At 41.6% G+C, this 15,545-nt stretch overlaps 1 protein-coding gene across 1 annotated transcript; it reads right to left on the bottom strand.

Annotated features, from left to right (window-relative positions):
- Window positions 1-7,032: 7,032 nt before the first annotated feature.
- On the bottom strand, window positions 7,033-7,354 carry LOC101606843 (ubiquitin-related modifier 1-like). The gene has a single exon (XM_045151360.1). The coding sequence runs from the start codon at window positions 7,352-7,354 to the stop codon at window positions 7,049-7,051; it is 306 nt and encodes a 101-aa protein (XP_045007295.1). The 3' UTR covers window positions 7,033-7,048.
- Between the last annotated feature and the right edge of the window lie 8,191 nt (window positions 7,355-15,545).

The following is a 15,545-nucleotide window of genomic DNA, read 5'->3' as shown; positions in this document are numbered from 1 at the left end:
TTCGTTTGCAGAGGCTGGAAGCCCTGGCGCGCCCATTCTCTCTCTCTCCCTCTATCTGTCTTTCTCTCTGTGTCTGTCTCTCTCAAATAAATAAATAATTTAAAAAAAAAATACTGATGAAGGATTTTTCGGTCTAGAAAGGATTATGCAGAAGATCCCAGGCTTGTGAACACCAACTTTTGGGTCCATATCTGAGTTAAAGTATTTTTCCATGTTACTTGGGACAGATTGTCACTGTTAAAAAAATTGCCATCTACTCTGTAATATTTCAATATGAACATCCAATTTTTATCAATTTTGGTTAGCAATGTAAGGATAGGCTGTTTTTTATAAAAGTTGGGAGAAATCACTGGATTATGGAAAATAGCAACTGTATTCTCATATTCATGAGAATAAATACATTAAAAGTTTCTCTATCATAAGGGGATGTATTTTCAATAATTGCCAAATTATAAAATTGAAACATCTCACTTCTTTCATCACCAAACTGCAACATTAGTCAAAAGGCAAATAAATGCTGAGCAAACTATATAAAAATGTAACAAAGAAAAGAAATATTATCTTCATGAAAGACTTTGATTTGTTAGTCCTTATTTCTGGTTGTTCTGAGGTTAGTAGTTTTGACCTGTAGAGTAATTGCATAAGATAACTGAGGGTTTAACTGTTTCATTAATCATGATTTTTTTTTAATTGACCAGTTAATAAAATACAGTGTAAATGTCTTGTTCTTAATAACAAATTTAATTACAATGGAATTCTTTATAATACAGAAATCCTCAGTCAACCTTTGTCAATTAATTTAATTTGCTTAGTGTAATTTAGATGGCCTTCTGAAAATATCCTGTAGGTTTAACTAGATATGCTGTAAATAAAAAGCTTAATCAAGCTGTAATGAAAAGAAAGATTAGCTTCTTTTTATAGAATTTCACCTGATTATAAAAGGCATGAAGACTGTATAAAATGTGCAGAGGAGAAATGATGGTTTTTCTTCATTCAAGATACACACACACACACACACACACACACACACACACACACGTGCGATTGCTTTGGTTCATTTTTGAAATGAAACCTATAAATTTTAACAAATCCACCATAGAATTTTTATTTTAGGTCAGTACAAAATTGCCTATTTGATGGATAGAAGTATTGTTGCATTCAGCTTTGCATTGCTGCACAAAGAACCTGGAAAAAAAAAAAGCAGTTTGTGTGAGGGGAAAGGGTTTATTTTGGCTTACAGACTCAGGGGGAACCTCCGTGATGGTAGGGGAAATGATGGCATGAGCAGAGGTTGAACATCACCTCCTGGCCAACATTATGCAGACAACAGTAGCAGGAGAGTGTGCCAAATACTGGAAAAGGGAAGTTGGCAGTAACAGCCATAAGCCCACTCTCAACTATATACTACTTCCAGGAGGATCCAATTGCCAAATTGCTACCAGCTAGGACCCAACATTCCAAACAGAAAAGTTTGTCAGGACACCTGAATCAAATCACCACATTTGTCATACATATTGGTGCAGTTTTTTTTTTTTCTATTTTTTTTCTTAATTAGTTCTATACATACTCAGTATGTAAACAACCTTGTTGGTACAGTTGTGAGCCTCCTAGCTGTCCATCCCCACTCTGAAGGTACCCTTGTTGGGCATTGTGGGTGTGCATTGTGGGGTTAGCCATCAATTATGGGGAAGAGGCAATGTCTCTGTGCATAATGTCCCAACATGTAGCTCTAACATTCTTTCTGCCCCCTCTTCCATGAATTTCTCTGAGCCATGTTGGGTATATTTTAAGTTTACTTCAGTGATGAGGTCTTGGGAGCCTCTGTGTCTATGCATATCTGGTTTGGTAAGTGTTAAGTGTTTTCTGTGTCTATCTCCTTCACCCCTGTGCTGATACCAGGCTCACCAGAAAACAGCACTCTTAATCATTTTTCCCAATTCTTTTATGGTTTCAGCTGGGGCCCTGGTGAGGTATGATGGGCTGATTCTGTCCTCATGTTCTGTGTCCATCTGAAAAAGAGAAGGAGATTTTCCAAAAGAGAGTGAGGTCAGTACCAAATAAATGGGATAACTATTATTATTTTAGAGAGAATTTAATATGTGTAGGCCCTCTTATAGCCCAAAAGATTGGTGGGAGCTTGGTATTGGAAAGTGAACTCATTTTTGGATATGCTTCTGACTTGTTTCCCAGTTCCAGCCATGGGTTACATTCCACTGAGTGGATTCATTAACCAAATCAAGAGCAGTTGGTTACCCACCATGGCTGTTTGCCACTGTTGCATTTGGGTGAGCATAATGTGAGGTTGTTTGCTGTTGAGTAGCTTAGACCATGAGAGGCTTGGACAGATGTTGGCCATTTTTCTCCAGTCACTCATGTAGCACCTTCTGGCACTGAACAAGCTAACTGGGGATTGATGCTCTTCCAGCTTCCAGCCAGATGGCTCCATTTTCTGTGCCAATAGTATATGGTGTCTTCAGCTGTGAGGTCTTACCATTAACTTTTGGTGGGTAATAAAGGGCTCTGACAGAAATCTGTCCTCTTTTTGGAAACCTTATAGGTCTCTCTGATCAGCAGTTAAGGGCCTGATGAAGATTCAACTTTTTAGTCTGTCTTTTAGGATATAGGATTTTATGCTACCAGTTCCATTTAGGTCCAGTTTTGTTTCCACCCTCCCACCCCACCCTCCATATTGTCTGGTCCTCAAGGTACCTATTTTAGGTATGTGAGCATCTTGGGTGGTTTACGTTAGGAGCCAAAAATGAGGGAGACCATGTGACAATTGTCTTTTGGTGATTGGGTGAGTTCACTGAGAATTATCTGTTCCAAGTTCGACCATTTTTCTTCATATTTATGCTGTATAGAATTCCATCATGTAGATACACCACATCTTGGTTATCCCTTCATCTAATGATGGGCATCTGGGTTGATTCCAGTTCTTAGCTATTATGAATTGAGCAGCTATAAGCATGGATGAGCAAATATCTCTGAACTGAGGCATGTAACTTTTAGAGGAAATGCCCAGTGAGGTAATAACTGAGTCTGTTGGTAACACTATAGTCAAGCTTGTCAGGAGTTTCCATATTGATTTCCATAGTAGTTGTACGATCTTATATTCTCACCAACAGCGAAAAAGTGTTCCTATTTTTCCACATCCTTGCCAGCATTTGTTTAATTAGATTTTTTTTAATGTTTTCTATCCTTACTGGGGTAAGGTGGTTATTTTAGTTTGCATTTCCCTAATGGTTAAGGATGTTGAACATTTTTGTAAGTGTTTGCTATTTGTATTTCTTCCTCTGAGAAATCCCTGTTCAGTTCTTGCCCCATTTTGTGAGTGGGTTATTTGACTTTTTATTGTTTAGATTTTTGAGTTCTTTGTAGATTCTAGAAATTAGGCCTCTGTTAGTTGCATAGCTGGCAAAAATTTTCTCCATTTCCATGGGTAACCTATTGGCTCTGCTGATTGTATGTTTGCCTGTGAAAAAACTTTTCAGCTTTTTGAGATCCTAATGGTTGAGGATTGTTTAATTTCTTGAGTTACTAGGATTTTGTTCAGGAAGTCTTTTCCTACTCCTACATCATGGAAAGTTCCTCCTGTTTTTCTTCCAGTACTATGTTGAAGAGCAGAGGAGGCAAGGGTGGACATACATGTCTTATTCCTGATCTCAATGGGAATTCTTTCAGTCTCTCCCCATCAAGTACTATTTGGGCTTTAGGAACATTATATATAGCTTTTATTATGTCTAGATATAAACCTTCCATGCTTACTCTCTCCAGTGTTTTGATCATGAAGTGATGTTGTATTTCATCAAAGGCCTTTTCTTCATCTATTGAAATGATCGTGTGGTTTCCATATTTAAACTTATCTATGCGGTATATTACATTGACATATTTCCTTATTTTGAGCCATCCCTGCTATCCTGGGATGAAGCCTACTTGATCAAGGTGGATAATGATTTTGATATGTTGTTGAATTCCGTTTGAAGGATTTTGTACAGGATCTTTGTGTCTAAGTTCATCACAGAAATAGGCCTATAGTTTCCTTTTCTTGTGGTATCTCAGCCTGGTTTTAGTATTAGTGTGATAGCTTCATATAAGGAGTTAGGCATCTTTCCCTGTTCTTCAACTGTGTGGCACAGTTTGGGAAAAATTTATTTCAATTCTTCCATGAAGGTTTGATAGGATTTAGCTGAGAAGCCATCTGGTCCTGGACTCTTCTTTGGGGGAAGGTTGTTGATTACCCTTTCAATATTTATGGGTGTGATAGTTTGTTTAGGAGATTAATTTGCTCTCAGTTTAACTTTGGTATGTGTCATATATCCAGAAATTCATCCATTTCCTCCATATTATCCAGGTTTGTTGAGTAGAGGTTTTAGAAATAAGTCTTGATAACTCTCCCTATTTCACTTATGTCTGTTCTGATCTCTCTTTTTTTCCATTTCTAATTTTGTTAATTTGAAGTGTCTCTTTTTTTCCACTTAACCAAATTGGCCAGGGTTTTATCAGTCTTGTTTATATATTCAGAGAACCAGCTCTTTGTTTCATCAATTTTCTTAATTGTTTTCTTAGTTTCCAACTCATTAGTTTCTGTTTGATCTTAATTATTTCTTCCTGTCTGGAGCTTTTTGGCTTGGATTCTCCTTTTTCCAATGCCTTCATGTGGATGGTTAGAGTATTAGCTTGGGATCTCTCTTTCTTTGTATAAAGGCATTTAGTGCTGTGAATATTCCCCTAAGGACTGTCTTCATTGTGTTCCATAAGTTTTGGTATGATGTAGTCTCAGTTTCATTCAATTCTAAAAATTTTGCAATTTTATTTTTTATTTCATCCACTACCCATTTAGTGTTTAAAAGTGTGTTGTTCAGTTTCCAGGAGCTGGTGGGATTCCTGATACATCTTTTGTTGTTAATTTATACAATACATATTGTGATCTGATATGCAGAAAATTATGTTGATCTTCCTAAATATATGGTGGCAAGCTTTATGGCCCATTATATGATCTATTTTAGAGAAGGTTACATGAGGTGCTTAAAACAATGTGTTTTCTGTGGATTTTGGGCAGAATGTTCCTTATATGTCCTTTAGATCTAATTGATCTATAGTGTTGTTGAGTTATCTTACTTCCCTGTTAATTTCCTGTTTGGATGATCTATCTATTGCTAATAAATTGAAGTCCCTGACTATGATTGTGTTGTTATTTAAGTTGTGTTGTCAAGTAGGTTTTGCTTTAGGAGTTGTGGTGCACCTGTGTTTGGTGCATAAAGATCTATGATTGTGATATCTCCTTGTTGGACCACTCCCTTCATAAGTAAGAAGTGGCCTTCTTTGTCTTTTTTAATTACTGTTGGTTTGAAGTGTATTTTATCCAATATTAGTGTAGCTACAGCTGTTTGTTTTTATATCTTTGCTTGGAATATAATTTTCCACCCTTCCACCCTGAGGAGGTGTCTGTCTTTATTGGTATGAAGCATTTTTTATTGAAGACAGCCAATTGAGAGGATCTAATTTTCTGATCCACCCTGTTAGCTTATGTCTCTTGATGGGTGAATTAAGGCAATTAATGTTAGGATAATAACTGTGAGGTTTTATTTAATCCCTCTCATATTGTGGTACTTTATGGGGTTTGGTGTTTTCTTGGACTTTGTAGTTTTTTGTGCCTTTTCTCAGTTTGGTTATTGTGATTGGCTTCTTGTAGGCACTTCACATTGGTTATTTGACTCTTCTGTGTGAATACCCTGAAGTACTCTCTGTAGGTTTGGATTTGTCCTCATATAGTTGTAAAGTTCAGTTTTATTGTGGAAAGCTTTTCTTTCACCATGTATTAGCAAGGCCGCTTTTGCTGGGTAAAGTATTTTGGGTTGGAAGCCATAAGTTCTTAGACTTTACAGCATTCCATTCCAGGCTCTACTGTCTTTCAGGGTCTCCACTGAAAAGTCTGAAGTTATTGTGATGGGATCACCTTTATGTGTAATGTGTATTTTCTCCCTAGCTGCTTTTAGGACTTCCTCTTTGTTACCAATTTTAGTTTTTTTTTTTTTTTTTTTTTGTTTTTGTTTTTTTTGTAAGCAACACAGTCTTTTATTTGTCCAAGGCCAGTTATTGTAGACATGAGGTCCCCACACTTCCAGAAGAGATTGGGGGGGCACAGCACTGTCTACCAGGTACCAGGTGCTGCCTGCTCCCACCAAGTCTACACTTGTGGTGACAAATATCCTCCCAGTTTTCAGGTACTATAAATAATCAGGTGCAGATGAGTCAACTGAGACATACTGGTCCTATTTCCCCCACCCATGGTCTCTACTGGTCAGTCGAAGATTGGGCTCTTTTTCCCCTTCTCCACTCCCAGCAGAATGAGCTGTACACAGCCCAGGGAGTGTCTCAGGAGCCCATCTGGTGGCCTGTGAAGAGGGGAGGCCAGCCAGGGTCAAGGGCTGGAAATCAGGGGAGCAGGAGGAGAGGTGTGGCTGGGAGAGCAGCTGCTGGATAGAGGGAAAGGGGTCAAGCACTGAATAGGGGACTCCAGCTGGGGTTCCATAATGACATCAGTAGGGGACAAGCAAAGCCCTCTGCTGTTCAGAAGGGGAAACTGAGGTGGAGACGCCTGCAATCTTTGAAAGTGAGGGGCCTCTCATCAGTCATTCCAGTCCATTCATCTTCCCCATGAAGATAGCTCAAGAACTGGAGTGCCCTGCTGGTGGTCACTTAATGCTCTGAGTAAGACACAGGCGTGGAAGGCAGCTGGGTCACTTGGGCACAGAGCCCTCCTCAGCTCCTGACATACCACAGGAACACCTGCCCCCACCTCAGCTGCAGGGAAGAGTGCTGTGCTGGGCTTGGGCACCTGCCCTCCCTATCTATCCTGCACATGTGCTCTGCCCAGAAAGGCTCATTTTTAGCACCTGGCCTCTTTTCCCTGCCAGGAGGATGCTCAGAGGATATAGCAGGGAAGGAGGAAGCCAAAAGGGACAGGAGACCTGGAAGCAGGGCCCAAGAGGATGTGTGTTTGTTCCGTTCTCTCCTTACAAAGGGGAGTGGGTTCAGAGAGAGGCCCTCAGCCCCCATGCAGCGTAGAGATGAAGAGGATGCTGTCCTGGTCCCACAGTTGGTAGTCCAGCTCGCCCAGCTGTTCCCAGTCTGAATCGTTAATCAGCACCAGAATTCCTGGTCGCATACTGTCTCCCTGGATAAACAGCTCTGGCTGCTTTTTTAGCAAATTCTTCTTGATCCAGACAAGGAGGTTCTGAATGTCCCAGGGACCCTCCTGCCCAGAGAAGGTGACTTGTTGTTTCTTTACTCCATCAAACAGGAGCTCTGCACCGCCTCCAAACTCCACCTCCACACACAAGGGTGCTGCCATATTATTTTAGAGTCTTAATGAGAATATGTCTTGGAGAATTTCTCCTTTGATCCAGTCTGTTTGATGTTCTGTTACTCTCTTGTAACCTGATGGGACTTTCTTTTGAGAGGGTGGGAAAGTTTTCTTCGATAATTTTGTTGAATAAGTTCTCCAGGTTTTTGGTCTGAATTACCTCCCCTTCTGATAGCCCCATTATCTGAATGTTGGGACATTTAAGGGTATCCCATATTTCCCTCATGTCCTGTTCACAAACATTTTTGTACTTACTGAAACTTTTGGACTCATGAGCTGTTTCTTCTGTGTTGTCTTTCAGTTCTGCGTTCCTATCCTCCACATGGCTGTTCTTCAGAACTTCTATAGAGCTTTGGACTTGTTCAATTTGGTTTGTAATTTCTACTGCCTTTTTATGTATAGTTTCCATTTCTCTGTCGAGTTCACTTTTCTCACTGTTTTCTGATCTTCTTAATGCTTCTTAAAATTTATCCTTGCATTTATTTATGGCTTCAATGAGCTTAGCTAACTGACTATTGAGGTCTCCTTGTTGTTTTCTTTTTTTTTTTTTTTCTCTTTGTTTTTTGCTCTCCTTCAGATCATTAAGTTTCTTTGGAACCCTTCCTAGTTCTTCTCTATTATGTCTAATCTAGCGAGGAGTGCATTCATACAATTATTGGACCTTTGTTGTTTTTCTGCAAGTTCGGCTAATTGGTTGGCCAGACTTGCATAGCTTGTATCTTCATTTTGGGATTCTAAGCCTATTGTCTCTTCTATCTTGTGATTATAGATAGCCATTTTGGGACTGGGCAACCTTGTTGGATTTACCTGCATGTGATTTTTTTTGTGTTGTTCCTTTTGAGCTGCAATTTGCTCATCACAATGTAGAAATCTTACTTAATTTAGGAGGAAGCTGTAATTTATGCTTGAAGTGTCTTCAGTGATTATTATTTTTTATGTTTGTTTCAATTAGACTTCTGATGGCAATGGTGCCTTACTGCTAAGAGGGAAGGAGCCCACCAGGCTCTGGTGGGGGCTCAAGGATCTAATGAAGGGGTTTGTTGGTCAGTGGTTTGGAGTATGGGACTGTATGGTCAGGTGGCCTGAGGGGAAGGGGTAGGGAGGAATGAGACAAAGCAGACTGGTGTTGCGGCTGGGCTACAGAAGGGCAAGGATGGAATTGTGTGATGGTTCTGCATTGCTGAGGGGTGAGGGAATGGGTCTATAAGGGTCTGTCAGTTGGGCCCATATAGCAGGGAGTGGATGTTACTGCTGGGTCCCGTGACATGGTGGGGTGAAGATATGGGAATGCTGCATGTCAGGTGAGAGTGGAGAGTTCATGTTGGTGGGTAGGGGAGGTTGGGGTGACCAATAGACTGCTGTCCTGGGTCTGAGTAGCCCACAGGTTGCACAGGAGGACCTGGTCCACGAACATGGAGGGGGTGGCAGCAAGTGCAAAGGCAGTCACACTTGGATGTTCTCAGTGGTGGAAAAGCCAAAGGGGGGGGAGGGGCTAGCCTGCTGATCTGAATCTGAGTAGCCTGTAGGAGGGGCAGAAGGACCTGGTCTGCACACAGTGGGGCAGCAGGTGGGACTGCAGTTGTGTGTGGTGTTCCCCAGTGGCAGGAAAACTGAGGGAGGGAGGAACACTAGCTTGCTGATCTGGGTCTGAGTAGCCTGTGAGTAGTGCAGGAGGAAGCCACGCCAGGGACAGTGGCAGGGACTGTGGCTGAGACAGCTGCTTGAGGGGATTAGGGGACAGGTGGGCTACCCAAGAGCATGAGAATCAGCAGATGTTTTACTTTGCTCTTTTACATTCTCCCATTACAAATCTACTAGGATCTGAAAACCCCTAAAAACCTCAAAGAACCCCAAAGATCTTGCCTTTCCTTCCCCGAGAGGTGAGACATGGTTAGGTGGATTCCATCTTGATCAGAAGTCATGTTTGTCTAGTTGTGCATATGCATATTGTATATATGGAATACTAACACATACCTACACATGTGAATAGTCACAAATTCTTAAACTTTCCAGTTATAATTCGTGTGATTTTTTTCATGAAAGAGTATTTATTATAAGACATAGAATAAAGACTGGAAACTTCAAACAGTGTCTCACTAGAAGGTCTCCTTTGTAGTATGTGTGTGTCTGCATGCATGTTCATGTGTATATGTGTGCATGGAGGCCTGAGGACTACGTTGTGTGGGTCCTTAGGTGTTGTCCACCACTTTGAGAAACAGTTTATGACCTAGAGCTCACCTTCTATGCTAGGCTGACCAGCAAACATCAGTGATCCAGGGAATTATAAAAGGGTGGTTTAACAATCTGAGGCACAGTTTGGCATGAATAGGAAACACACCTCTTTCTTAATAATGCATTTAGTAAACTAATCCCTAATCAACTGAAATCCCTACTTACATCCAGCTGTATACATACCCACATTCAAAAAATGGAATAAGACTTCTTGTACCTAGAAACCTTGGGTAAGACCCATTTGTGATCAATTTGTACCCAAACATATTCAAAGTAGTATTTAGGATCAGAAGACTGAGGGGAACTCAGCCTATACTGATGTTTGGTGCATGGACACAAAGATAATTGTATTTGAGGCAATTGTGAATAGAAATAATTCCCTAATTTTATCCTCAGCATGCTTGTTATTAGTACATAGGAAATCTACTGATTTCTGTGTGTATATTTTATATCCTGCTACATTGTTAAAAATGTTTATCAGCTCTAACAGTTTGTTGGTAGTCTTTAGGTTCCTTTATATATAGAATCATATCATTTGCTAATGATGATATTATCTCTTCTTTTCCAATTTGTATCCCTTTTATGTGTGTGTTTTGTCTTATTGTTATAGCTAAGACATCCAGTACTATATTAAATAAAATTGGGGGCTGGAGAGATAGCTTAGTGGTTAAGAGCTTGCCTGTGAAGCCTAAGGACCCCAATTTGAGGCTCGATTCCCCAGGACCCACGTTAGCCAGATGCACAAGAAATCCTGGGATTAAGATGGGATGCTGAAATTTCTGGTCTATAAAGGGTTAGAAGTCAGACTAGGGCCAAGTGAGACACTACCTCCACAAATGACAGAAGACGACAAAGGCACTATAAATGAGGAAGCAATAAAAGACAACCTCAAAATATTGCACATTTAAGAATGGTAAAGTTGGGTTGGAGAGATGGCTTAGTGGTTAAGCGCTTGCCTGTGAAGCCTAAGGACCCCGGTTCGAGGCTCAATTCCCCAGGTCCCACGTTAGCCAGATGCATAAGGGGGCGCATGCATCTGGAGTTCGTTTGCAGTGGCTGGAAACCCTGGCGTGCCCATATTCTCTCTCTCTCTCTCTGTCACTCTCAAATAAATAAATAAACGTAAACAAAAAAAATTAAAAAAAAAAAGAATGGTAAAGTTGACCATCAATCAAATATAACATATAACCTTGCCCTGACATGGAAGGTGCAATTAGCACTTTAAATGTATACCAAGCTTTGCAGCCATTACTGACCTGGTGCAAATAGGCCCTGTTACCTTTTGGCATGGTTTTGGTCTCAGCTATGCTGCCTTCCCACTTAGGTCCCTATGGGCTAACCATGTTATGGGCTTGGTTAGGCTGGCTGGGTCTGTGGGTTCACTGCTCTGATGACCTGTGATGGGTGATGTGTGACTGATCTCCCTTTACCAGGTCTCCAGTAGTTGAAGACACTGGTGGTTGGGGGAAGGGAGGCTGTGGAGGATGCTTGAAGTTGTACTAGAACTGTATAGCTGGTCCCTTAGATCATCTTGGTGAGTACTTTATGAGTCAGTTCAACACTTTTCATTGATGATAAACAAAAAGCTTGATAAAGCGAATGAAGAATTTTGGTACTGATATAAGATATAGCATAATTAGACAGACACTTAAAACTGAATTGAGGGCTGGGGAGATGGCTTAGCAGTTAAGGAACTTGCCTGCAAAGCCAAAGGACCCAGGTTCAATTCTCCAGGACTCATGCAAGCCAGGTACACAAGGCAGTGCATGCATCTTTAGTTTGAGTTCATTTACAGCAGCTGCAGGCCCTGGTATGCTCATTCTCTCTCTTTTTCTATCTGCCTCTTTCTCTCTCTGAAATAAATAAATAAAATATTTTAAAAAAACTGAATTGATAGGTCTAACAATATTTTCTTTCTTTCTTTTTTTTTTTTTTTTTTTTTTTTTGCTTTTTTGAGGTAGGGTCTCACTCTGGTGTCCCAGGCTGACCTGGAATTAACTGTCATCTCAGGGTGGCCTTGAACTCATGCCAATCCTCCTACCTCTGCCTCCCGAGTGCTGGGATTAAAGGCGTGCGCCACCACACCCGGCCTAACAATATTTTCAATGTCTGAGCATGTGAATGCAATATGGAAGTGAGGCAGTGTACTCTGAGTTTAGTATATGTGGTTTAGGCACTTGCCTGCACAGCCCTAGGACCCAGGTTCAATTCTACAGGACTTACATAAGCCGTGTGCACAAGGTGGAACATGTATCTCAAGTATCTTTGTAGTGACTGGAGACTCTGTCAGTCCATTCTCTTCCTCCTCTCTCTCTACCTCTTCTCTCTCTCATAAATAAATTAAAAAAAAAAGTGACTATCATCAATTCCTCCTGGGTATCATGTGTAATGATGGTGATTCCAAATGAAAGGTATAGATTTTATTTCATTCATTTTTAGGTCCAAAGGTTCTTCTCTGTAAAACTGACCAATGGACTGCAAAGAGCACACGCTGTATGTACCAAGGCATATGTAAGGAACTGAGACTACTGGAAGCAACCTCTTTTGCTGATAGCATTTGCTTTCTGGCCTTGGATCTGTTGTAGATTTCTAAATGGCTGTACTGAGCATGTACTGATTGCATGATGTCACAGCTCCTTCCTTCTTGCTGGACAAACATCTGACCAGAAGCAGCTTATGGGATGAAATGGTTTATGTTAGGCTTACATATTCCAGGGGAAGCATCATTATGGCAAAAGAAGCTGTCTCACTTCCATACATCTATAGCAGAGACACACAGCCAGCAGCCAGCAAGTATGAGCAGCCAGATTTCAACCTTCTCTTTGTGCACCTTAGGGCTGGGCTGCAAGATTGACCCTCAGTGATATCTTCTCCAGCAGGCTGTGGAGACTTAAGTAGGAAGCTTAAACTTAATCAAAAAGCCCTGAGGTTATGGAAAATATACATTCTTATTCGGACCATGATAGTGTTCATGCACAAAATGTTAAAAAAGAAATTCAGTGAACACATGGGCTTCATATCAAGATGGTGTCTGCCTAACCATGCTGCAACTCCCGGGACAGAGAGGCAAGGAATCAAGGGGTCACTGGGACTTTTAGAGGAGAACAATTTCTAATAGATCGCCAGTGGGAGGGTGTGGAGGGGCAAAAAAGGAAATCAGCTGATTCCCATGCTCTCGGGTAATTCACCAGTCCCCCAGTCACCCCAAGCGTCCATCCTGGCTAGAGACCCAGCCCCAGGCTACTCTCACAGTAACTGTAGGCAAGCAGACCCAGGCCAGTAGTTCCACCTGTGACCCCAAGCACATCGAATGCCAGGATCCACAATGCCCCTGTGCATTCACAGAGCCTCCCACACCCTCGTGTCTTCAGATCCCTCCAAACCCCCAGTACAGTCCCTCCTGCCCCAGCCCGCAGCAACTTCAGAATAGCTCCACTCTGCCCGGCCCCCAACTTCCACCTGCCACTCCACTCTGCTTGGCCCTGCCGTCCGGGACGTCAGACCCAACCTGCTTGGCCCTGCCCACACAGGAAATCTGATCCCCCTCCACACACGAATTCTGATCCCCCTCTGCTCTGTTCCACCTCTGACCCATGGGACATCAGACCTGCTCTGTCTGCTCTGCTCTTCTTGGATACGACCCCAGCCCCTGTGAATTCAGACTTGCTCAGCTCCACCCCACCCCGCCCCAGCAAGTATTGACCCTCCCCACTTTGTGTCCATGCCACATGCCGGACATTCCACCTCCACCGGCCTTGACTTCAGAATTACTCCACTCTGCCCTGACCCTCTTGACTTACATCCACCCTGTGAATTCCTTTGACCTGCTCTGCTTGGCTCGCCTCTGCCCCGACTTCAGATACAAAAGGCTTGGCCCTGCCCCCACCCCCATGTCTTCCTGCTACCCACTCCATTTGACCCCTCCCACGCCCCTGTGACGTCAGATCCCACCTACTCTGCCCTGCCCCCATGCAAATTCTGAGCCCTTCCACTCTGTTCCACCCCTGACCCACAAGACTTCAAACTTGCTGTGCTCAGTTAAGCTCCTGCCCCCCCCAATTCAGACCTGCTCTTCACCACCTCAATTCCACCCCCAGGTGAGTCTTGCCTCTTGTCCCTCTGTCCAGACTCCCTAAGACCTGCCCCAGTGCTCCATCCTCCCCCCTACCTGTCTTCATCATCCCACACCTGTGAAGCTGCACCGCCTACCCTGCCCATTGTGACCACAGTCCCATTCTCCCTGCACTCAAACTGTGACGGGAAGACCACAACACAAAAGAAATAACATAAAAAAAAATCGAATGCAAGTAAATCCAATAAGATCTCCCAGTCCTACCATGGAAGTCTCTAATCAAAACTTAGAGGAGACAATAGGATCAGAAACCCAAAATGAAGTCAGAGCAATGCAATCCTGACCAAGCTATTGGTAGAACTGGCACAAAAGCAGCAAAGGACTGATTATCGTGTGGACACTGCCATCACTAGTCTAGGCCTAATAGATAAGAAAATAGAAGGGTTCCAAACACAGTTAGTGGATATAAAGGAAAGCAAAAAAAAAAAAAAAAAGAGGACTTAAAAAACCAAGTGGCTATGCTAAATGAAGACATAAAGAAATGCAAGGAGGAATTCCAAGAAGCATCAAGAAAATCAGAAAATGATGTGAAAAGGAGAACTTGAGAGAGGAATGGAAACCATACATAGAAAAATAGGACAAAATTGCAAAACTAATTGAACAAGCCCTAAACTCCTTAGAGGCTCTTTCAAGAATAGAGTCAGCCATGTGGAGGATCGAAACTCAGATCTAAAACATGAAACAGAAGAAACAGTTTGAGAATGCAAAAGTTTTAATAAGTTTAAAAATATCTGTGAACAGAACATGAGGGGAGTGTGGGATACCATGAAATGTCCTAACATTCAGATCATAGAAATACCAGAAGGGGAAATACTCAGACCCAAAGCATGGAGAACTTATTCAACAAAATAATCAAAGAAAACTTTCCAACTCTCTCAAAAGAAAAGCCCATCAAGATACAAGAAGCTAACAGAACTCCAAACAGATTGAAGACAAAACCAGCTCTACAGAAAATACTTGAAAGAATACTCCATGCTGAAGAAAAGGAAAGCACACATATAAGGAACCTGGGAAAAACAAGCAATACTCAAATACTAGTTAACACAAGAGAACAAAGGTAGAACCGGAACCACACACAAACATTTAGCAAACATAAATACACACCTTTTAATAATATTTCTTAATATCAATGGCCTCAATGCCCCAACCAAAAGACATAAGTTTGCAGAATGGGTTAAAAAGCAGGATCCTATAATTTGTTATCTCCAAGAAACTCACCTTTCTACAAAGGATGGATATTATCTTAGGGTGAAAGGTTGGAAAATGGTATTTCAAGCCAATGGGCTTAGAAAACAAGCAGGGGTTGCGATCCTAATATCTGACAAGGTAGACTTCTGTCCAACGTTAGTCAAGAAAGATAAGGAAGGTCACTTTATATTGATGAAGGGCACACTCCAACAGGAGGACATTACAATCCTAAACATATATGCACCTAACATGGGGGTCCCAAATTCATCAAACAAACGCTATTAGAACTAAGGTCACAGATAACACCAAACACAGTGGTGGTGTGTGACTTTGACACCCCATTCTCATCAATTGGCAGGTCATCCTGGGAAAAGATAAACAGAGAGGCATCTGGACTAAATGAGGTCATAGAAGGAATGGACCTAATAGATATCTACAGGACATTTCATCCAATGCTACAGAATATATTGTTTTCAGCAGCACATGGAATTTTCTCTAAAATAGATCATATATTAGGACACAAAGCAAATCTTAACAAATTCAGGAAAATTGAAATAATTCCTTCCATTCTATCTGACCACAATGTAATTAAACTACAAATCAATAGCAAGAAAGGCTATAGAGCAT

Source organism: Jaculus jaculus, chromosome 5 (assembly GCF_020740685.1).
Source record: "Jaculus jaculus isolate mJacJac1 chromosome 5, mJacJac1.mat.Y.cur, whole genome shotgun sequence".
Classification (NCBI taxonomy): domain Eukaryota; kingdom Metazoa; phylum Chordata; class Mammalia; order Rodentia; family Dipodidae; genus Jaculus; species Jaculus jaculus.
This window is presented reverse-complemented; position numbering and strand designations above follow the sequence as displayed.

Excerpts from the sequence above, each read along its gene's own strand:
- LOC101606843 (XM_045151360.1), bottom strand. The coding sequence starts at position 7,354 with ATGGCAGCACCCTTGTGTGTGGAGGTGGAGTTTGGAGGCGGTGCAGAG.